This window comes from Mus pahari, chromosome 12, assembly GCF_900095145.1.
Source record: "Mus pahari chromosome 12, PAHARI_EIJ_v1.1, whole genome shotgun sequence".
In the NCBI taxonomy this organism is placed as follows: Eukaryota; Metazoa; Chordata; class Mammalia; order Rodentia; family Muridae; genus Mus; species Mus pahari.
The window spans coordinates 823,391-846,079 of record NC_034601.1 but is presented as its reverse complement, the minus strand read 5'-3'; the positions used below and the strand labels follow the sequence as shown (position 1 = coordinate 846,079).

The 22,689-nt window shown below is 50.7% G+C and overlaps 1 protein-coding gene across 1 annotated transcript; it reads left to right on the top strand.

Annotated features, from left to right (window-relative positions):
• The first annotated feature begins 418 nt into the window (after window positions 1-418).
• Window positions 419-15,920, top strand: Tfap4 (transcription factor AP-4). Its single transcript, XM_021209487.1, has 7 exons — window positions 419-708; window positions 9,633-9,798; window positions 9,890-9,988; window positions 10,354-10,524; window positions 11,710-11,853; window positions 13,482-13,637; window positions 14,833-15,920. Exons 1-7 carry the CDS (start codon window positions 620-622, stop codon window positions 15,025-15,027), a joined length of 1,020 nt encoding a protein of 339 aa, XP_021065146.1. The 5' UTR covers window positions 419-619; the 3' UTR covers window positions 15,028-15,920.
• Window positions 15,921-22,689: the final 6,769 nt, after the last annotated feature.

Sequence of the window (22,689 nt, the reverse complement as noted above, 5' to 3'; positions counted from 1 at the left end):
CCCTAGACTGCACAGGCTGGGATCCCGCGCGGTGGCTCGCCTTTTTTTTTTTTTTTTTTTTTTTTTAGCTACGCTTGCCAACCTGTCAGCTGATGGACCTCATCACCCATAGTGGCGCATGTAGCTGGGCTGCTGTTCACTCCATTCACACCGTGTCCCCCCACAGCCAGCTGTCGACCAGGGACCCCTGATCCCCGGGTTAAGTCTGCAGACCCATGTTGCAGTCGGTCCCAAGGAGCTTGCGCCCTTCTCGCCCCAGCATCCAGTCGCCCTGGGGGGGGCGCTGCAAATAGTCCTTTGTTTACATGCAATTCCTTACTCCGCGGAAGGAGGCCGGGGGAGTGCTGAGTTTTCACCAGCTGTTTCCCGCCTTGAAACAGACATCTGATCAGCTGCAAACACACACACACATACACACGCCCGGGGAGGCAGGCTGGAGAGACCTCCCTCCCGCCCCTCCCGCCCGCCTCCCTCCCCTCGCCGCTGCTGCCGCCGCCAGCATCTGGGACCGGCCGATTCTGCACCTCCGTCCGGCGCTGCCCTTTGATTCGGATTTCCATCTTGCATTCTCCGGCTGACCGCGAGACCTGGCTCGTGCACAGGAGGGGGGCCTATCGCTATGGAGTATTTCATGGTGCCCACTCAGAAGGTGCCCTCTTTGCAACATTTCAGGAAAACAGAGAAAGAAGTGATAGGAGGGCTCTGTAGGTGTGTACTGCTCCTCCCCCCAACCCCTTCTTCCCATTGCAGCCCCCGGCCAGCCCGCCCGGGCGGGTGCGCGTGTGCGCACGCATGGCTCGCGCCTCCGACCTCGCTCGCCTTTCTTAGCTACCGGGTCCGCTGCAGTCTCTGGTACCCTGCTTGCGTTGCCTAGGGACCCTCTTCCCTTGGAACGTGGGGACCCCGAGAGGCTCTGTCCACTTTTGTCCGCTGCAGGCGGGCGAGTCGCGACGTTTGTAAATTGCAAACAGACCCACGTGGTGCTGCAGCAGTCCCGGCCATGCTTGCTGCTGGTGGCTTTCACCCAGCGCTTCCTCCTCCCCCCCGCCAGCTTTGGCTTCCTTCCTTTTCCTTGCTTCCTCGAGCTTTCTGGGAACCCTCTTCTAAGGATGTTTTTTGGGGGGGTCCGGAGCGTGCGAGAGGACAGCTACAATGCTGCCATGCCGCGGCTCCAGGCTGCGGGGAAGGGGGGGCGGGGAGCCGGGTGGTGTGAACGTTTGCAGAGAACAGGGCTGCAGCAGGGTTGGGGGCGTGCTCGCTCGAGGCTGCGAGGCGTACGTGGACCTTTAGTGGCCATGCTTCAAGCAGGGAAGTTGCGGTCCCCCACACGTTGGCAGTCACTAGTCGCACGTTCACCGCCCGCGCCCGGGTGCTGTTTACTAGCGAGGCCTGGACGTGACTCTGCAGCCCTCTTGGAGTAGGCGGACCTCTGCGCGCACGGCCTCACGGGAGCTGTAGTTCTCTATGCCGGGTCGGTGCTGCATTGTGGGACTTGTAGGCGCCTCTGGGCCACGCTTTACTTGCACAAAGCTCGGCCGTAGCCAACTAGGTGGGCTAAGCAGGCCAGGTGGGGAGGCCTTTTGACGAGGGTGCATCTTAGGTTGCTTCTAGGCACAAGTCTATTTCCTGTTGCATATGGGTCTGCAAACTTTGCTATCCCACTACTGTTAGTCGTAAATGCAGAGTGTTGAGTCTCCTGGCCGGGTGGGTGGTCGGAGGTCTTCTCCTGAGATACCCCTGAGTGAGCTTGGTCCTACCTGGGTTCCCCCAGATCCACCCTCTACTAAATCGCGACCGACCAGTGGCCGAATCTCCCTAAACTCTTGTTAAATGGTCATGTCTGGAATTTCTATTGCCGGCCCTGGTATCTGTTCATTAAACCCTACAATTCGGCTGGGTCCGGGCGGGGATGGTGGTGGTGCACGCAAGGAGAGGTTTCTCCAGCGCGCTTAAGTTTGAAACCGACTATCCCTTTCCTGCCTGCCGGGCTACTCTAGGAGTAGTAATGGCTCCCCAGGGCTGGGGCCACGTGCTCCGACACCCCAGCCAGGCAGGGCTGGAGGAGGAGGAGGAGCCCGCTGAGTGGCACAGGCTGGTTGGTAGACAGCAACGCCTGTGGGGCAGGTTGCGGCATAGGTATAAAATCCAGGCAGGGATCCCACTTTACTTTCAAGTTGAGAGCCAATACCTAGGGCCTGTTGGTGGGTCTAGAAGCTGGCAGCCCCCTCTGATCCCCCTCCCTCAGCTGGCACTAAAATAAGGTTCATCTGAGAGCCCAGCGGGTACAAAACAGCAGTAACTAAACTCTTGGGCTCTAAATATTCTGGGGACCTACTTGCTAGGATTTTCTCTTCGAATCACTACGATCTTGCTGTGAGTTCATTTGTCTTCTGATTTCTTTGTAAAGCTGGATAGAGAAGCTAAGCAAGGCACCAGTTCGAGCTGGACTCGATTTCTAAGTTTGCTATTGTGCTGGCTCTTCAGAGCTGGCTTGGGGAGTGGGGAGTGAGGCCGGAATTGCTCCATATTCTGGAGAGGTCATTCTGGTTCCGGTCCTGCATTGGCTTTGACAGTAGGAACCTCTGGTTGCTATGCCTTTTGGTGCTCTTGTCTTCACTCTGTCCCTTTCTCCAGACCTGTGTTGCTGGAGGGCAGTAGACACCCCCCCTCCCCAGGAGCATAGTGTTTTCAGGGCTAGTAGTTGAGGCACCACAACCTGCCTACAGGCACACAGGTGCTCAGCCTGTCTTGCAAGGAGCCGGTTGTACACCGGGCATGGAGGAACCCAGCCTCTAGGTCTGTTCATTTTCAGCTGGAGCTCCAGCTGGGAGCCTGTCCTGGATGGAGTGTGGGCTGGCAGGAGCTTATGGTAGACGGACTCTGGTTTGTTTCAGGCTGTGGACTTTGCTCCACCCCTCCCTGTTAAGCCGGGTTCTCTCAGTTTGACTCCTATGCCTTCTGGACCAACCAGAAGGAGCCATAGGGCAGAGTGGCACACTTTGATGTTTTGGACCTTCTGCCTAATGGTTCTGTGAGACTCGGATATAGGCAGTGCCTAGAAAGTGAAATCCAGACTCTATAAAGAGCAGGCGCATGGTAATGTCCATCCTTGTGTCTATGTGGGCAAGTGTGCGCATGCGCATGGATGACTTCCTCAGCTGCTCCCAGGTATGGGTGAGGAGGTTTATTGTAGGGAAGAAAGCAGCCAGAGGGATCTGGAAGGGTCCAGACTGAACATGGCCATGAGAGGAGAGAGAGTGGGGGAGAGCAAGAGGTGAGAGAAAGAGCAGAGAGTCCCTGGGAACCCAGCGGCTAAGAGGGAGAGAGGCAGTACCCAAAGCGCTTGAGGTGGTTATACAGGGACCAGAGGCTGGGGGAAGGGAAGCTCATTCCAGTCCCTGGGCTGGAAGAGTTTAGGGTAGGAAGTGGGGTGTGCCAGCCATTACTCTGTAACAGGTACTGAGAGGTGCTGGGAGAGCCAGTATCCGCTTTGACATGTTAGGTAGGCACCTCAGCCATTTGTCCTGAGTTTGAGAGCTAACATTCTTCCACCTTATTTATTTACTTATATTTTTATTTAATTTTTTTAAACCTCAAGTTTTTAAATGTGTGTGGGTATTTCACCTGTATGCATATCTGCGCAGCACATGTGTGCCTTGCCCTCAGTGGCCAGAAGAGGGCATCAGATCCCCTGGAGTAGTGTGCTGTGTGGGTGCTGGGAACTGAACTTGGGTCTTCTGGAGTAGACGTCAGTTCTCTCAGCTTTTCAACTGCTCTCAACCATCTCTTCAGCTAAGATGGATGTCCCAGGCTGCCTTCAAACTTGCGATCCTTTTTTCTCTCTAGCATCTCCTGATGTAAACTACCACAGCCAGCATCTCCTCCTTGTTTTTTAGACCTAAGCCTAAACAAATAAGGTTGGGGACTGTTAGGTTTCAAGACCTCATCTTTTCAGAAGGTGCTCACCGTTGCATCCATGCTGGCTGGCTTCAGAGATCCACCTGTCTCTGCACCCCCCACACACATCCCCCTGCACCAGAGTTTTGAGGTAACAGATGCACCGTCCCCAGCCTTTGTGTGGATGCTGGAGATCTGAATTCAGGTCCCCATGGTTACGTGGCTGAATCATCTTCTTAGCCCCCTGTCTACCCCCTAAAAAGATAAGCTCTCATTTAGTCCAGGCTGGCCTCCAGCTTGATTTGTAAGTTAGACGACCTTGAATTCCCAATCTTGCTGCTTTCCACAAAGTGCTGGAGCTTCAAGCACGTGCTGTCACCTGGGTATCTTACAAACTCTGTAAACGTTCCTTTAAGGGCTGGCAAGATGGCTCAGTAGATAAGGTCCAAGTCCCTGTGAACAAGCTGAATTATCTGAGTTTAATCCCTGTGTCCTGTAGGCAGATCTCTATGAGCTCAAGGCCAGCCTGGTCTACATAGCAAAAGCTCCAGGACAGCCAGGGCTACACTGAGAGATCTTGACAGCCAGGGCTACACTGAGAGATCTTGCCTTAAGAGAAGGAGAGCGGGTGTGTGTGTGTGTCATTAGGGAGTATTAAGAACTTTGTGTTTGGTCTCTGGCCATGTATTTTGATGAACCAGCTGGATGCTGGGGTTAAGGATACAGAATGACCCCTTGGCAGGTCACCGGCTTGTGATGGTCAAAGTTTTCTCAGCTCTCTTAGAGGTTGCCTTGGATACCTGGGTGAAACCTTCAAGGGAAGTGGGTCGTTCTTCCTCCTCTTGTTACGCTGGCCAGCCTTCCTTTGACTTCCATCAAGCTTCACTGTGACCCTGTGCACTGAGGAGAGACTTCAGCCGCTCGCCCAGGTTCCATGGCCAGCAAGTGTCCAGGCAGGTGTGGGCAGCTATGTCCTCTGCAGGCCTTCCTGTGCTGGGCTGAAGTTGCTGGGGCAGAGATGTCTCAGGGAAGGATGATGGAGGTTCTGAGGGCTGTAGAGGCAGGGGACCTGTGATGGGGAAAGAGGGCCGAACGTGTTGGGCTCCCTGGTGGGGGGTCATTTCTATCTCTCCTCCTGGGTATGGGAAAAATCTCATGTAGCCTTCCCCTGCTTTGATTGTGTATGCTGGGTGTTTTAGGCGTGCTACGAGGATTCAGGCCATGAGAAAAGAGAGTTGGCGGTGTTCAGTTAGAAGGTTGGCCAGGCAAATGGGTGGAGGGTGATGGGGAACTTTGGCCTTAGGCTGGGCAGGAGGATCCGGTACTAGTAAGGAATCCAGATGTAAACAGCCAGTCTGCATCCTGACCCCAAGCATCTAGCTAGGGTGCTACCGTCCTTCAGTAGGTCAGTGACCCCGGTCCTAGGCAGTGTGGTCTAGTTCTGGTTCTTGGCCATCGGCCCAGTTCCCTATTCCCGAAGTCAGGCAATCAATGGTGATCTGCAGCCATCTGGCTGTCATCACAGGCCATCGCTACCCCATGCTGGTGATCCCCACGGTGTTCATTAGGGGAATCTGAAGTTTTGAGGTGGTGGGTCTCTTCCATGTGGATTATGTACTGTGAGTTGGAATTTATAGGCATATATAAGAAAGTCTACTTTTCCTAGTGTAATGTCACCTGGAAGTGACAGTTGGACTAGTCAGCAATCAGCCCCGCAGTCCACCGATGGTAATTCATGGCTAGTCACACGACCCACTAGGGCACCATTAGCTTACCTGCATTCCACCAGGGACCAGCAGGTAGTCTCTTAATTCTGTTGGCAAGAGATTTCTAAGCTGTTTAGATGAGCAACCATGGCAAACCCAAATTCCCATGCAGAATTGTAGCCTTGTAAGGACAGTTTGTCCTAACAACTAGGTCCAGGGTTGACCATGTTAACCAGCAGTTGGCTCCTAAGCCCAGAGGCTGGGTGGAGCACTTGGAAGAGTCAGGCTAGGGGCCTGCTTACTCTCTGAGACCCAACATCTCTAGTTCTGTGATGGAACCTTTCAGAGCTGGGGCTCTGAGGTTTGCCTTGGGCTCCCCGATAGTGCATGTCCTGGGGGATGAGGAGAGAGCTGAAGTTAGCTTTGGGGCTACATTTCCCTCTGGGGCTGTGCTTACAGTCACACCCACTTAGTTGTGCAGCCTTTGGTTGCGTGTGAGCCTCGATAGAGGGCACAGCCATTGGTGTCTCACCTTGTAGGGAGTCAGCTCTGTCCTGCCCTGCTCTGTCTGTCTGCACAGCACTTGGAAGGCTGAGGCAGGAGGAGTGCCTTGAGGCCAACCTGGGCTATAAGAGTGAAACTTGGTCTTAAAGAAGAGCAGCAACAACAAAATGAATTGGCCCAGCAACTCCAGGGTGCCTGACCCTCCTTTCCTGGGGAAGCTGTCACACAGCTGGTATATGGAATATGGTATAGAACCTGTTCTGCCCTACGCTGGGGTCCCAATGCCACCTTTTACTGTAGCAGGTCCCTCTCCCTCTTTTACCTGGGAATCAAGTGTTCTTAGCTGGGGAGCCATCTCTCCAGGCCTATATGTTGGTTCTTTCAAACAACAGGGCCTTGTTATATAGCACAGATTGTCCTTGAACTCAGGGCCCTCTTGCCTCTGTCTGTGTTAGGATTAGAGGTGTTTGCCACCATGTCTAGCCCCCCACCCCCATTTTTTAATACAGTGGTGGTTCTGGGATTGAATCTAGGACATGCTCAACTGAACTGCAACTTTAGCCCTAGATATTTAAAAAATATGCTCCTGTGTTCTGAGGCTCTTTAGATAGGGTAGGTCTTGGGGTAGCCCGGGGGTGGCTACAAGGCTTTTTCTTTTCTTTTTTTTTTTTCGAGACAGGGTTTCTCTGTATAGCCCTGGCTGTCCTGGAACTCACTCTGTAGACCAAGCTGGCCTCGAACTCAGAAATCCGCCTGCCTCTGCCTCCCGAGTGCTGGGATTAAAGGCGCGCGCCACCACGCCCAGCGGCTTTTTCTTGAGACCCAGTCTTAGGTCAGTTTTACCCCTTGGAGCATCACAAGCAGGGCCCAGAGACCGGGTGAGTTGTGGGGGAGACTCCCACAGCAGTCCTAGGGCAGGGTAGGGATTATAATCACTGGGTAGCTTGCTTTCTGTTAATGTATGTATGTATGTTTGTATATATATATATATATTTACTTGTATTGTTTATATGTATGGGTGCCTATAGAGGCCAGAGAGGGTGTTAATTCCCTGGGGTTATAGTTACACTTACTTTTGAGCCACCAGACTCAGGTCCTCTAGAAGAACTGGAAGGACTCTTTTTTTTTTTTTTTTTTTTTTGGTTTTTCGGGACGGGGTTTTTTTTTTTAACCCTGGCTGTCCTGGAACTCAGAAATCCGCCTGCCTCTGCCTCCCGAGTGCTGGGATTAAAGGCATGCGCCACCACGCCCGGCTACTGGAAGGACTCTTAACAGCTTAGCTGTCTCTTCATCCTTCCCCCACAAACTTTTTATTGAGACGGGGTCTCATTAGCATGTAGCCCAAGCTGACTTTGAACTTGCTATGTGGTTGAGGATGGTCTTGAACTTGTCTCCCAAGTGCCGGTGTTCGTGGCATGTTGCCACCATGCCCATCACCGCATCTTTTTCTTGCTTGGTTTTTTTTTTTTTTTTTAAAGATTTATTTATTATATACATGAGCACACCAACATTGCTCCCTTCAGACACACTAGAAGAGGGCACCAGACCCCATTACAGATGGTTGTAAGCCACCATGTGGTTGCTGGGAATTGAACTCATGACCTTCAGAAGAGCAGTCGGCACTCTTAACTGCTGAGCCATTTCTCCAGCCCCTCTTGCTTGGTTTTTGAGACAAGGGTCTTCCTGTGTAGCCCAGGCTGGCCTCAAAACCCCCACTTATCTGCTAGCACCAGCCTGCTAGCACCAGCCTGCTCCATGCTGAAACTACAGGTGTGTGCCCGCACATCCGTTTTGGCTCATGTTGCCCCTAACCCTGTGGTGTGAACTACTTACTACAGTGTATCCATCACGGGGCCTCCTGGCTCCGGAGGAGCATCTGTGGCTTTGTCCTGACCTGAGTACCCGTCTCCTCCTGCATGCCCACCATTCTCTTTAGGGGCTGGGAGGAAGGAGGCATCCTGGGATGAAGCAGGAAGGCTGGACCTCTCTCCCTACCCTAAGCTCTAATGAAAGGGAGGCCTCATCTCATCTGTCAAATGGGAGACCTGGCCCTAACCCATTGCTCACACTCCTAGGTCCTATGAGGATGTGTGCCCTGGGAGAGGGTGGTCTGGGGTCCTAGGCTTTTGGGCCCTGAATGAAGGGCTTGATGAAGTGGGGAGGGGATGCTCTGCCTCCAAGCCTCCTGCAGCAGCCAACGGGGAACTCGTTCCCAGCTGTCCAACCTTTCTGTTGGGAGAGGAAGCTGAGGCCCTGGAAGGGGCAGGGATGCGGTCCTTAGGGAGCTGAGGCAGGACAGATGGGGTAAGTTGGGTAGGGCTGGACAGGCTTCAGCTGTTTCCAGCTGCTACAGATGTGTTTCCCTCCTGGGCTGCTGTGCAGCCCCTTTTCCCTGGGGATAGAGGCTGAGGCCAACTCACGGCGAGAGTTTTAGACCTGCCACCTCCTTGACCCCAGACTCCCACATCAGTGACATGAGAGGTGTCAGGGGCCTTTTCATTTTTTTTTTTTTTCCATTTCCCCAGACCCAGGGTATGTGCTCCCTTGACTCTAGCCTGGAACAGGTCACCCTGGGAGGGCCCCTCAGGAAGAGGCCAGGGCTGTGGCTTTGGGTGGGGCTGGAGGCCTCTGCCGAGAGCTCCGCATCTGGAAGCCATCAGGCCATGGGCGGGAGGGGGAGTTGCAGGGGAGGGCTGAGGGGGGCATACCTCCTCCAGGCCACACACAGGCCACCCCCTCGGGAGCAGTGGCATTGGGCCCTTCCACAGCTGGCTGCTTTCTCCCTTGCCCCACTGGTTAGCTGCTACTTCTGCAGCATGCATGCAGTATGGTTGTCCACAGCATGCCGGGAGCCTCAGTTCTTTACATGGAATGAGCTGCCTCTGAGGAGTAGGTCAGGATAAAACAACTGTCCCAAAGGGTGGCTGGCCCAGTGTCCCATCTGGGAAGTGAATGCTGCCTGTGTTGTCTTTGTACACTGTTAGCTCACGGAGGCCGGGATGGTAGCTGGAGACTTCTGGTGGGCAGGCAGGAGGAGGTATCTCCTCAGAACTCTAGTGACAACGTATAAGCTACTGGAAGAAGTGGGCCAGATAGACACATCGAGGAACTTCCAAGTGTCCCAAGAACTGTCTCTGGTTGCTGCTCGCAGTCCTCTTGCATTAGGACCACAGGGATTAGCCATGTAGGATCCTGGGCCTTCCCGGCTTGGCTGGCATGCACAGCTGTGAACCCCTGTGTGTTTTAATAGCTTGACACTGCTAAGAGTCTCTTCTAGAGGAGAGAACTCTAGGAATGAGGTCAGGGAAAGCATGGGTTCTAATCAGACTGCATTCACAGACGGCTGCTTCAGTTCATTGGGCATCCTGGGGCACAGCCCTGTGTCTTCCTTGGGGGGTGATCTGCCAGAGTTGGGATGCGGGTTACAACCAGGGTCCTCTGGTGATCAACTATGAGGACAGGGGCCTTCTGGGGGTAAAGTTCAGAGGACCTCTCTCCTGAACCTACTCCGGTTCTCCCTGGCAGCCTAGCCAACATTCCACTGACCCCTGAGACCCAGAGGGACCAGGAAAGGCGGATTCGACGCGAGATTGCCAACAGCAACGAGCGGAGGCGCATGCAGAGTATCAACGCGGGCTTCCAGTCCCTCAAGACCCTCATTCCCCACACAGATGGAGAGAAGCTCAGCAAGGTGGGCAGGAGCAGGGAGGGCTTCCTAGAGGAGGTGTTGTGCTCTCATGGGGAGAGGACCATCAGCCTGATTCTTTCCCTGTTGTCCTCAGGCAGCCATTCTCCAGCAGACAGCAGAATACATCTTCTCTCTTGAGCAGGAGAAGACTAGACTTCTGCAGCAGAACACGCAGCTCAAGCGCTTTATCCAGGTACTGGATGGGGAATCCTCCCGGCAGCGCTCGGCCATCCCCTTCCGTGTGGGCATTACCTAAACCATTAGCCTGGGCTGCATGTATGGCTATCAGTCTTATCCTGCCCACGGAACCCGCCCACTTCCTGCCCAGGCCTGTTTCTTCATCTGTGGAGTATCGTGGTGTGGGCTCTAGAGGAAGCGGGTGACTGTTCTAGAAAGGCCATTCTTTCATGCCTGACATTTGGCTCCTTGGTGGATTTGCAGAATGGGTTCTCCAGTGTGAGTCCACCTGTGGTTTTGGAGGGCTTTCCATAGAGCCTTGTGGCCTCTGGATGAGTTATGGGTGTGTCAGCTCACTCACCAACCTCTTGGGGTCCGCAGGAGCTGAGTGGCTCATCCCCGAAGCGGCGGCGGGCGGAAGACAAGGACGAGGGCATTGGCTCACCCGACATCTGGGAGGATGAGAAGGCTGAGGACCTTAGGAGAGAGATGATCGAACTGCGGCAACAGCTGGACAAGGAGCGCTCGGTGCGGATGATGCTGGAAGAGCAGGTGAGGCAGCGCCCTCTGCTGGCCAGTGTGATTGATGCCCAGGCGCAGAGGATGGATTCTGAGGTCTATTGCCTTCAGCAAGTATTCACGAGAGTGTCAGCACCTTGACACCCTTGAGAGAGAGATGGCCTAGTGCTTAAGAGCACTTGTTGCTCTTGCAGAGAATCTGAATTCAGTTTAGTTTCCAGCACCCACATGGTTGCAGACAGCCACACACAGCCCCAGTTCCAGAGACTCTGACGCCATCTTCCACTTCTGACTTCCACAGGCACCCGACATGCACATGGTATGGATTCATCCAGGGAGAACCCTCAAATGTACAGATACACAGAGACAGACAGACAGACAGACAGACACACACACACACACACACACACACACACACACACACAGAGCACCTGTTCTATACTAGGCCTAAGAGTAGGCGCTCTGCTCTCCAGTTTGTGTAGGACTAAGAGGGATTAGTCAACAGTTCATTTGCTTCCTTTCTTCTTTTCTTTTCTCTCTTTCTTTCTTCCTTTCCTTTCCTTTCCTTTCCTTTCCTTTCCTTTCCTTTCCTTTCCTTTCCTTTCCTTTCCTTTCCTTTCCTTTCCTTTCCTTTCCTTCTCCAAGAGTGGGTTTCTCTGTGTAGCCTTGGCTATCATGGAACTTGCTTTATAGACCAGGCTGGCCTCAGTCAGAGATCTGGCTGCCTCTGCCTTCTGAATGCTGGGATGAGAGGCGTGTGCCACCACTCTTGGCCAACAGTTATTAAAAGCATAAAAATACAACCTAGGGCTGGGGTGTTTAGTTCAGTTACTGAGTGTTTAGCATGTAAGTTCTGGGCTCAACTCCAAGTATACAGACACAGACACACAGACACACACACACACGCACACGCACAGCTAAAATAAGACTCCATAGGAGCTATGACACCAGGAAGGGTTTGGCCTGGTTCCCCAGGGTGTGCTTCATGGTTTCTATAAGGAAACCAGCTAGTCAGTCAAGAAGGGAAAGGGGTTTCTTTGTATTGGAAACAGTAGTCACAAAAGTTTAGAGGTGAGGTGGGGAGAGCCTTCCGTCTGCCCTGAAGGGGGCGCTCTCTGTCCGGGTTTTAGGTTTAGGCTTGCCCTGTGGTGTTAGTGCAGCTGGTGGAGCCGGTGTGGCCTTGCCCCACCTCTCAGCACTGTGCTGTCCCACCTGCAGGTGCGCTCCCTCGAGGCCCACATGTACCCGGAAAAACTCAAGGTGATTGCCCAGCAGGTGCAGCTGCAGCAGCAGCAGGAGCAGGTGCGGCTGCTGCACCAGGAGAAGCTGGAGCGGGAACAGCAGCAGCACCTACGGACCCAGGTGAGCCGGGACTCCAGGAGACAGGAGGGGCCCCGAGGGTGGCCGTTGCGGGCCGTCGCAGGGTTCTCGGAATCTGTAGGTGGGTCTCAGTCTATGTAGGTGCAAACAGCCATGCAGGCATGCTGCGTTTTAGCTGTCTGAGAGCGTTGGAACATAGACCTGAATCCTCACGGCGGTCCTTTGAAGCCCGCGCTGCTTACTGTTTTATTGCTGTGGAAAATAAGGTAGAGAAATATGAGGTCATTCTCCAGAGCAGGAATTTGAACCCTCTCTATCTTAATCCAGGGACTATGCTGCTCCCCTCCTTCTCTTCCTCCTCTTCATCTTCCTCTCCTCCTCCTCCCCCCCCTTCTTTCTTCTCTCTCTTTTTTTCTTCTTCTTTTTTTCTGGCGGTGCTGACTGAGCCCAGGGCACGTCTGGCAAGCATTCTGCCACCGAGTGCATCCCAGCCTCACACTCTGCACTGTTTTCTGTTTGTTTGTTTGTTTGTTTTTTGTTTTTGTTTTTGAGCCAGAATCTCATTATTTAGACCAGTCTACCTTTGAACCACAGAGCTCTGTCAGCTGCCTCCCGAGTGCTGGGGCTAAAGGTGTGCGCCGCCACGCCCAGCCAGAGTTTGTCCTCTTGAAGAGTCATTTATCAGGTCCTAACGTGCTTCTTGAGCAGCAAGCAAAGGGGCCAGAGGATCGGGACGCACCGAAGCTGCTCGCTGCCCTTCCCTTCTTTCCTAGTGTTGGAGGGGCTGGAGGGACTTGGCTGGTCCTTTCTGTAAGTGTAACAAGCACCTGAAGTAGCCAGGTTATAAAGAGAAAAGAGGAATTTGGAAACTAAAGAGAGAAAAAGACAGAAGCTGGGTTCTTACTGATCCCTTGGAAGATATGCCGGCCCACTTACCTAAAGGACTCCTACCTGGCCCCATTACTATAATTACAACAATTATTATTTTTATTGGTTTTCTTTTTTTGAGTCAGGGTTTCTCTGTGCAACCTTGGCTGACCTGGAACTCACTCTGTAGATCAGGTTGGCCTCGAACTCACAGAGATCCCCCTGCCTCTGCCTCCCAAGAACTGGGACTAAAGGCGTGTGCCACCACCGCCCGGCACTAGACTCCATTACTATTTTTTTTGTCTTAAGAAAGGGCCTTGTGGGCTGGAAAGATGGCTCCATGGTTAAGAGCACTGACTGCTCTTCCAGAGGTCCTGAGTTCAATTTCCAGCAACCACATGGTGGCTCATGACCGTCTGTAATGGGGATCCGATGCCCTTTTTTGGTGTGTCTGAAGACAGTTGGAGTGTGCTCATATACATAAAATAAATAAGCAAACAAATAAATTAATTTAATTTTTAAAAAGGTACACAGAGACATACAAGCAGCATACATACATACCCGTGAGGGTCTTGCTATGTATCCCATGTGGGCCTTGAACTTGTCCTCCTGCTCGAGCTTCTGACAGCTGTGATGAGAGCTATGCACCACTAGCCTCAGCACGGGTTTCTGTCTTCTAATACTGCCACACTGGAGACCAAGCGTTTATCACATGGACTTGGGGGCCGGCATTTAAAATCCAAGCTAGCAGATAGCCTGTGAGCAAGGAACCTGTGGGGAAACTGAGGACTTCTGTCTTGCAGCTCCTGCCTCCTCCAGCCCCCACCCACCACCCCACAGTGATCGTGCCTGCGCCAGCCCCGCCTTCTTCCCACCACATCAATGTTGTCACCATGGGTCCCTCTTCAGTCATCAACTCTGTCTCTACATCGCGGCAAAATCTGGACACCATCGTGCAGGTATGTGGGCTCGGGGAAGGGAGCTTGTGGGAATTAACTCTTGAGGACATGCTCTTTCTTGGAGATCAGGAGGTAGGATGTGAATCAAGAGCAAGATGGAGCTTGTGTAGGTCCCCTTCCCTGTGCCTGACTTAAAAAGACACTCCTTTTTAAAAATGATGTACGCATGTTCATGTGTGCATGCGTGCATGCGTGTGTTCCTGTCAGTCTGTCTATCTGCACTGCGGAACGTATTGGTAACCAGAGGACAGGTTGGCGGAACGAGTTCTCTACCATGTTGGACTCGAAGGGTCAAAAGGCTTACAAACTCGTTTATAAGGCCTGGTGGCAAGCGCTTTCACCCATTGAACCAGGTTGCTGGTCCTGGGAAATTTTCTTCTCAGAGCCTCCTGGTGATCAGTTCAGCTTGTGAGCTGGTCTAGAACTTTCTCTTACCTTCATGTGATGTTTGCAGGGGTGTGTGCATGTTTATGTGCAGGTGCACACGCAGGTGGAAACCAGATGTCAACTCTAGAATATAATATATATGATGTTCCCATCATTATGTTCTCATGAAGGTTTACATCATTGACCCTCAAATGTCTTTGTCTCTCTTTCTTTGTTGTTGGTTTTAGTTTCTATACTTATTATATAATTTTGAGATACTTGTGTCCAAGGAGAAGTTACTCTAATTTGCTAAGAAAGTGGGGCTGGGGAACCAAAACACCAAGAGGCAGGAACCGGTCCCTGGGACTTGCTCACCAGTCAGGTTGGCTGGCTGGCTAATGAGCCCTAGGGGTCTTTCTGGCTCTACCCTGACAGCCTTTACCTCAGGTTACGGCTTCATGCGCTATGGGTGACTTGACTGAGTGCTGGAGCCTGAACCCAACCAAGTAAGTCCTTGAGTTAGAAAGGCGGAAAGATCGGCTCCCAGGACTTTGATTGCACACAGAAACTTAGGTAATACAACAAATGGCAAAGACCTTGACTAAGTAGACTTCACAACATATAAGTGTATGAATCATGTGCTCATCCAGGCCTTTGGCCTTCTGGAAGCCACGACCTTCATGGTAACAGAACGGTCTTCTCTTTCTAGATTCACCCCCTGCTTTGCTTTGCTTAGTTTATTTCTGAACTGTAGGTGTTTTGGGGGCGGAAGCAGCTGGCCCAGTCTCCCTAGCTCAGTTTCTTCAACGGACTGTCCCTTTCTGTGCAGGCCATCCAGCACATTGAGGGCACCCAGGACAAACAGGAGCTGGAAGAGGAACAGAGGCGAGCAGTTATTGTGAAGTCTGTCCGCAGCTGCCCAGAGGCCCACACCTCCGATACCGCCTCGGACTCCGAGGCCTCGGACAGCGACGCCATGGACCAGAGCCGAGAGGAGCCTTTGGGGGACGGGGAGCTTCCCTGACCACCCCCAGCCCTCCTCTCCCTCCTGGGGGCTAGAGGGGGCCAGGGCAACAACAGGGAGAAACATGGGTGAATGAGAAATTTTTACAAAATTATGACGTCATTTGGGTCTCTTTTATGACCTCCTTTTCAATACTGTAAGTCGACCTTTGATCGAAGCCACCTGAGCCCAGGTCCCGGGGTTGTGGTGGTATCTAGCACGCGTGGGAGCATCGGGACTCCAGGGCTGGGCCTCGGCCCTGGGGCCGGGGAAGCTGACACTAAGGTGCCTAGCCTCTCTCGCCAAAAATATTTTTTATTTTTGTTTTGTTTTGTTTTGTTTTTGTTTTTTTCCTTCCATTTAAACGTGTTTTTAAGAACAGGGAAAATCAAACAAAACCCCAAGGTATTTGCTCCCTCCCCAGAGCCAGCCCGGGGCAGTCGGCCCTCACCCCTTCCCTTTGTCGGGTTATTTTTTACTCTTTTAAGCACTTACATGGGTTGGGGTCAGGCTGGGTTGGGGCTTTCTGGGGACCTGGGGATCGGGGATCGATGATCTACATTGCTTCTCGGTTGGGGTTTGCTGCTGCGGTTGTCCCCTCCCCCTCCCCGCCTCAGCACCAGAATTACTCTCCCTTCACCTCCCACCTCCCCCTCCAGGGTTCCTGTCATTGACCCCAAAAATGTCTTTGTCTCTCTTTTTGTTTTGTTTGTTGTTAGTTTTATTTTGGTTTTGGTTTCTGTATTTTTTAATTTTAATTTTTCATTTTTTTTCTTTTTTACAATTTTGAGGTCTTTGTGTCCAAGGAGAAGCTATTATATTTTGTTAAGAAAATGGGGGTAGGGAACAAAATACCAAGAGGCCGTTGTGCCTTTGTAAAGAAACAAAATAAAATTTGTACTTTGTTTTTTAGATGCTGTATTTATTGAGGGTGTACTATTCCAGATCCTGGCCTGGGCTGGTTGGCCTAGATTAAGGGGTATTTTTTTGGACTTGGTATTTTTTTGGTGGCACCCCTGAATTGTGTGTGAAGTTGCAATGAGGAGATCTGCACAGCCTGAGGGCTGCCCTGGAAGATTCTTCAACAGTGGCATGTGTGCTGGGGCTGAAGGGAGTGCCTCCAGTTTTTGTTTGAAGCCACCATGAGAGGGAAGGGTCAAGCATGACACATGTGTAACTCCTAGAGAGAGAGAGCACAGATGCTCACAGGTCCTGGTATACCAATGAGCCTGTGGGGGCCTGTGGGGGCCTGTGGGAGCCTGTGTGGGAGTCTGTGGGAGCCTATGTTGGAGCCTGTGGAAGCCTGTGGGAGCCTGTGTGTGTGGGAGCCTGTGTGGAAGCCTGTGTGTGGGGGAGCCTGAGTGTGTGTGAGCCTCTGTAGGAGCCTATGTGTGTGGGAGCCTGTAGGAGCCTATGTGTGTGGGAGCCTATGTGGAAGGGAACCTGTGTGTGTGGGATCCTGTGTGTGTGGGAGCCTGTGCTCTTCCCCCAGGTTAAATCCCCCTAGAAATTTGTGAGCTATTCCCTGTTTCCAAAGCTGTTGGATAGATCAACAACCCAGCGCGCTATGAATAACTGACCTTACAGCAGTGGACAGTCGAGGTTGGCTATTGCCCTCAAGTTTGTCCTCCGTGCAAACACTCCAGGTGTTATGTGAACTTAACCCTTGTACCTAATGGAGGCTGGGAGTATACGCAGATCCCAGCGAACACTGACCATGGAAGCCTGGCTTTGTTATGCCATGGCATGACACAGAATAGCTATGTGGAGCTGGCTAAAAGATGGTGTTACTCAGGCTGGGTCTGGAGGAGAAGTCTGCACAGGGAAGGGGACATCTCCATGAAATAAATGCCTGGAAGTGCTCAGGCTTGGTCTCTGGCTGTGGCAGCCGGTGCTTAGCTCAACCGGACACTCACTTCCTCCGAACCTGTTTCCTTTTCTGGAAACTGTAAGTTATGTTAGTTCAAGCGGCAGCGAGTCCATCAAGTTTCTTAGTCTTCCGGTGACTAGAGCTCACTTTATATGATACGGCCCACGTCTCAGATGCTCGGACTGTATGGGATGGAGGTCAGAGCAGAAAAGCCAGTTTCCATCTCCAGCATGCGCCCGCCTGCACATGCACTTACTCAGTAAAGAGGTAGGAACAATTTTAAACATTAGAAGTCTACAAGGCATACAATTTGTCATTTTATGAAAGCTCATCCAATTCGAAAACATCTCAGGAGCTGAAGAGATGGCTCAGCGGTTAAGAGCACTGACTGAGTTCAATTCCCAGCAACCACATGGTGGCTCACAACCATCTGTAATAGGATCTGGTATGTCTGAAGACAGCTACAGTGTACTCATATAAATAAAATAAATAATTTAAAAACAAAAAAGAAATCTCCACAACTTCCAAACGAGCTGCTTGTCACAAAGCAGTCACTTTCCATGACTCTTCCTCCCCATCCCATGTCGTCCCATGTAGCCACCAATCTCATGTTAGTATTCAAAACAAAATAGTGGGGGCGGGCAAAATGACTTGAAGGTGGTGGTGCCTGCTACCACCGTCTACCTGAGTTTGATGTAGGACCCACATGATAGGAGGATAGAAATGACTCCTGGGAGTGGTCCTCTGACCTCCACGTGTGTACTGTGGCACACTGGAAAACTAAATTCCAGCAGCACTCAGGAGGCAGGTGGTTTGGGGTAAGCAGGTAGGGATTTCAAGGTTGGGTAAGACTATTCAGTGAGACCCTGAGCGCAAAACAAACAAAAAACACAAAAAAACCCAACCGAACCAAACAACCCCCAAACAAAAAAACAAGCAAGCAAGTACCTGCACAAAAGTTTGCGACTGCATTCATTGACACTCACACTTGATTGCGCGTGGTTCTGGTTTTATTAAGTAGCAACCTCCTCGGTGTTCCCCTAGCCTCTGTTCTTTCCCTGGTATGTTTCTGCTATAGTTCTGGTTTTTGCAAAATGTTATGTAAATAGTCATACAATGTGTAGCCATTTGAGTATTATGTCTTTAGGCAGTTTGTGCCTAATCTTGCTTAGGTGAGGTGCTCGACAGGACTAGCTCCATGCAACTTCCGAGAGCATCAACAGAGGGCGATATGGGCCTATGCTGTTTCTGGCGGGACCGAGACTCTGCCTCCTTCCGGTCTCTGCTCTTGTCCCATTGGCCAGAGGCGGGGCTTGGGGCGGAGCCAAGGAAAATATCCCTTCTCCGGAAAATCTCCGGCGCCCCGCGGTGGTAGGCGGTCTCTTGAGAAGGCTGTAGAAACCCTCGGCGCGTTCCCGCCCCTTCCGGGTTCGGCGCGCACACCTCCCGGCGCTTAGGGACCTCTGGTGGAGTTCCCGCCCACAGGCGCGTCCGGCCCCGCCCACTGGCTGCAGCGCTCCATCTCCGGGTGCCTGGCGGATCGAGGCCACTGTTTCGTTGGTCGGATGGTCGTGCCGGGACGTCTCTGCACGTGGGACTTTACAGTGTTCCAGAGGACGCCATAAAACAGCCGAGAAGCCGGGCGTGGTGGCTCATGCCTTTAATCCCAGCACTCGGGAGGCAGAGGCAGGCAGATTTCTGAGTTCGAAGCCAGCCTGGTCTACAGAGTGAGTTCCAGGACAGCCAGGGCTATACAGAGAAACCCTGTCTCGAAAAGCCAAAAAAACAAAAAAAAAACAAAAAAAACAAAAAACAGCCGAGAAATAGGTGACATTTACCTACTACACTTAATTATGTCTGGAACATTGTCACCTCAGGGCGTATGCTGGGTACCTTAGGCTCTTTCATTGTTCCCGCTGAGCCCCCCACGCACTGCTGATGCTCCGTAGGCAGAGATGGGACTAAGTACATTGTTATGTGCAGGGACGATGGAGCTGTATTTTTGTGTGTGGGGGGCTAGACTATTAGGCAAGCCATACCCCTGTCCGTTCCCACTTAAAAAAAAAATCTGTTTTTACTTTTTACTTTTACTTTTAGGTTTCACTATGCAGTTTTTAGAGATTTGCTTATTTTTATTCTCTGTGTATGAGTTTGCCTACATGTATGAGCACACACCATGTGCATGTGTGGTGCCTGCAGTACAGAAGAGGGCATCGGGTCACTTGGAACTGAAGATAGTCGTGAGCCCTCGTTGGGTGCTGACAACTGAACCCTACTTAGACCTCTGCTCTTAATTGCTGAACACCCCTGCAACTCCTGTTTTATCTTTTTTGTTTGTGTACACACCTATAGTCTGAACACTTAGGTGGAAGCAGAAGGGGCAGGAGTTAAAAGGCTGTCCTCAGCCATATCTGAGTTTCAGGCCAGCATGGAATACATAAGACCCTGTGCTAAGAAATCAAGTGAAATAAGATAAATGCTACTCTACCTATCAATCTTTGATTTTTTTTTTTTTTTTTTTTTTTGTTTCAAGACAGGGTTTCACTGTATAGCCTTGGCTGTCCTGGAACTCACTTTGTAGACCAGGCTGGCCTCGAACTCAGAAANTTCACTGTATAGCCTTGGCTGTCCTGGAACTCACTTTGTAGACCAGGCTGGCCTCGAACTCAGAAATCCTCCTGCCTCCACCTCCCGAGTGCTGGGATTAAAGGCGTGCGCCACCACACCCGGCTGGAATTATTTATTTATTTATTTTAAAATCTTAATTGTGTGTTTGTGTCTTTGTACATGAGTGAAGGACCTGAAGAGGCCAGAAGAGGGAGTCAGATCCCCATGAGCTAGAGCTACAGGTTGTTGTGAGCTGCCTAACAAGATTATTGGGAACCAAACTCTGGTCCTCTGGAAGAGCAGAGATAATTAATTTCTGAGCCATTTCTTCAGTGCCTTATTCTATTTAATTGAATTTTTTTGAGAAAGGGTCATTCATATATTTCAGGCTGGCCTTCGGCTCCCCATATCACTGAGGATAACCTTAGTTACTTACTGTGACTTCCTGATCCTCCTCTGTACCCAAGTGTTGGGATTACAGGGTGTTCCAATGCTCCATGCCTATGTATCAGCAGCATGTTAAGTACTTTTTCATGAACCAGGCAGCTTATTGCAGAAATATGGCTAAGAGGTCCCAGCTGAGGCAGAGCTGGGTTTCGTGAGGCAGGGGTAAGTAGAGGAGGCAGGAAGAGCAAGAAGCTTTCATCTGACCACAGCCTCTAAGCTTCAAGACCTTGGGGGCCAGACTGCAGGCTAGGCCTGTGTTATCCAGCTTTGGGCTCTTCTCCATCACCACAGAAAACCTTGTGAGCCAGCGCTTCCCAAAGAGGGAAACCAAAGAATCATTTAGTAATAAATCTGTCTTCCCAAAGGCCCCAGTGGTATCAGCCAAGAGTTTCCCATTCAGCTTGGTGGGTTTGATCAAACTTTTTGGTCACAAAGACATATTGACCACTCAGATATGTCAGTACCTACATACCCTTAGCTTTCAGAGCCTAGGCTTGCTCCACAAACCCAGGAAAGTGAGTCTTAGAACAGTCAGAGCTAAATGTTCCAGCCACTCCAGAGCACACACCCTCTTGTCCTTAAATAGCTCCACCATGTTCACTATCCCAGACTTTCCTGGAACACCTCTGTGGTGGGCATGGTTACTGAGGTGCAGCTGTAACTACAGGCTGGCTGTGTGCCTGTCCTACTGTTGCACAGCCTGTCCTGGCCAGACAACAAGCGGACAGACCGGCCACGTACCCACCTGCCAACACCAGTTAGTTAATGCTTTGTATGAATATTCCATAATTCATTTATCCATTTACCTAGAAGTGGACATCTAGATTGTTTCTAATTTATAGCTACTGTAATTTCATTTTTAAAGACCCTGCCCCTTAAATGGATTGGGTCAGTTTTCCATCTTACCCATGAGTATGTGACAATTCAGGTTTGTCTTGTGTTTGGTTGATGACCTCTTTGGTGGTTGGTTGAGATCAGGGCTGGTTATTCTTGGTCCCTGGTTCCCTCATTGGTCCTATTTTGAGTCTCTAGTAGGAGCAATACTTTTTTGTAGCTGCCTGCGGCCATACTAACTGGGTTCCTGAGTGGGAGGCAGGAGCTGTATGGGAGAAAACGGCGAGAGAAATAATGGATGCTCAGACATGATTTTCTGTTCAAGGCTTCTTAAACTTTACTAAGAGTCTGTGCTTATAAAGAGGGGGGAGGCCCATCCCCCACCAATCCCTTCTTGGTGCCTGTCCTACAGGTGGGAGCCTGTAGGTGGATCTTCAGGATGCTGTCTCCAGAATATCTCAAGAGTCTCTCAGCAGGTAGTAGTGTCTTGGAGAAGAGTGTGCAGGTGTAGAACAATAGAGCCATCAACAATAGAGCCATCGAGGTCGGAAGGCCCCACTCCAGGTGGTCTCAGGCTCAGTGACAGCAAGGTCAAAGTCAGCCTTTCCAGGCTGGGGGAGGCAACGATTCCTCCCTAAATATATAATAAAAATTAGCTTGATTGGGGCACAAAATTTATTTATGCTCCATAGTCCTGCCTGGGAATTATGGTGGCTGGCAGCTACGCCTGGCTTGGGGACTCAGATTTTCCACAAACTATTCTTATCCATCATGGAGAATATGTGCAGCTTGTTTGTGTTTATTTTGCACAAACATGGCTCTGTGGTGTATTATTAATAAACCACGGCCTCTTGGCATATACCTCTGTCTTAGATTGATATAGTTCAGAAATCTGATAGCCTGTCATTCACTGACTGGCCCTCACAGCACACCTTATTCCCAAATCAGACCAAAGCCACAATATATACTTTATAAAACATATATATAAAAAATATATATGTTTTTTCATATCGATGAATTTCTGCTACCTGTGCTTGCTGGAGGTGAGGCTACATGCTTGCTGAAGACAGGCTGTAAGGCGATGACTGACCTGCTTGAAACACAAAGCTGAGACAGTTGAAAAGTAACAGGATAAAAGTGTCTTTGGGAACACCCAACTGCTCTTCCGAAGGTCTGGAGTTCAAATCCCAGCAACCACATGGTGGCTCACAACCATCTGTAACAAGATCTGACTCCCTCTGAAGACAGCTACAGTGTACTTAAATATAATAAATAAATCTTTTTTTTAAAAAAAAAGTGTCTTTGGGGAAGTCCAGGTACTCTATTCAGTTGCACATTAGCAAGATCAAGCTCAAACTCTGCCTCCAGGTGTAAAGGAGGTGACTTTGAGAATCAACAATGGAAAAGCTGTTTCACATGTAAACAGGTTAAGCTTCAAGTTAAGTCTGCTAGCTAATAAAGATTTTTAACTATCTTCATTAGGAATCTCTAATATTGGAATTATTACTAGACCAGTCCAAGTACTGGTCACATTGAAGGAAAGAGAAGAATCATTATAACTCCTTCTTATGACTAATTTTTTTAAGTCAGATTCCACAGTCTCTAATGTTCTATGTCCCATAAGGTAAAAAAGCTTGAAGCAAGGCAGCTTAGCTTGTCCAATCTGGGACAAAGGCAAGCAAAGGTGGGTCAAAAACATACACCCAAATCAGTTCTCTTGTCACCAGTCAGGGCACTCAGCGAACTCACAGGTCAGCTTGTCACACAAACCATGCTTCTGCAGCATTCTGTGGAGAGAACACAAGCTTTCCCTCTTCCCCATTAGGGTAGCTGTTCAGGATCAAGCCATAAGTGGATCCTTTTCATCTCACCTAGACACAAATATGTCTGGTTTTAAGATACTATAAGGCATTTAGTAAGTTCTT

What these genes read in the sequence shown, in the direction of transcription:
- Tfap4 (XM_021209487.1), top strand. Translation starts at nt 620, where the DNA reads ATGGAGTATTTCATGGTGCCCACTCAGAAGGTGCCCTCTTTGCAACAT. An exon ending in GGATGATGCTGGAAGAGCAG is followed by an intron (nt 10,525 to 11,709) that starts GTGAGGCAGCGC and finishes TCCCACCTGCAG; the next exon opens with GTGCGCTCCCTCGAGGCCCA. An exon ending in AGCAGCACCTACGGACCCAG is followed by an intron (nt 11,854 to 13,481) that starts GTGAGCCGGGAC and finishes TCTGTCTTGCAG; the next exon opens with CTCCTGCCTCCTCCAGCCCC.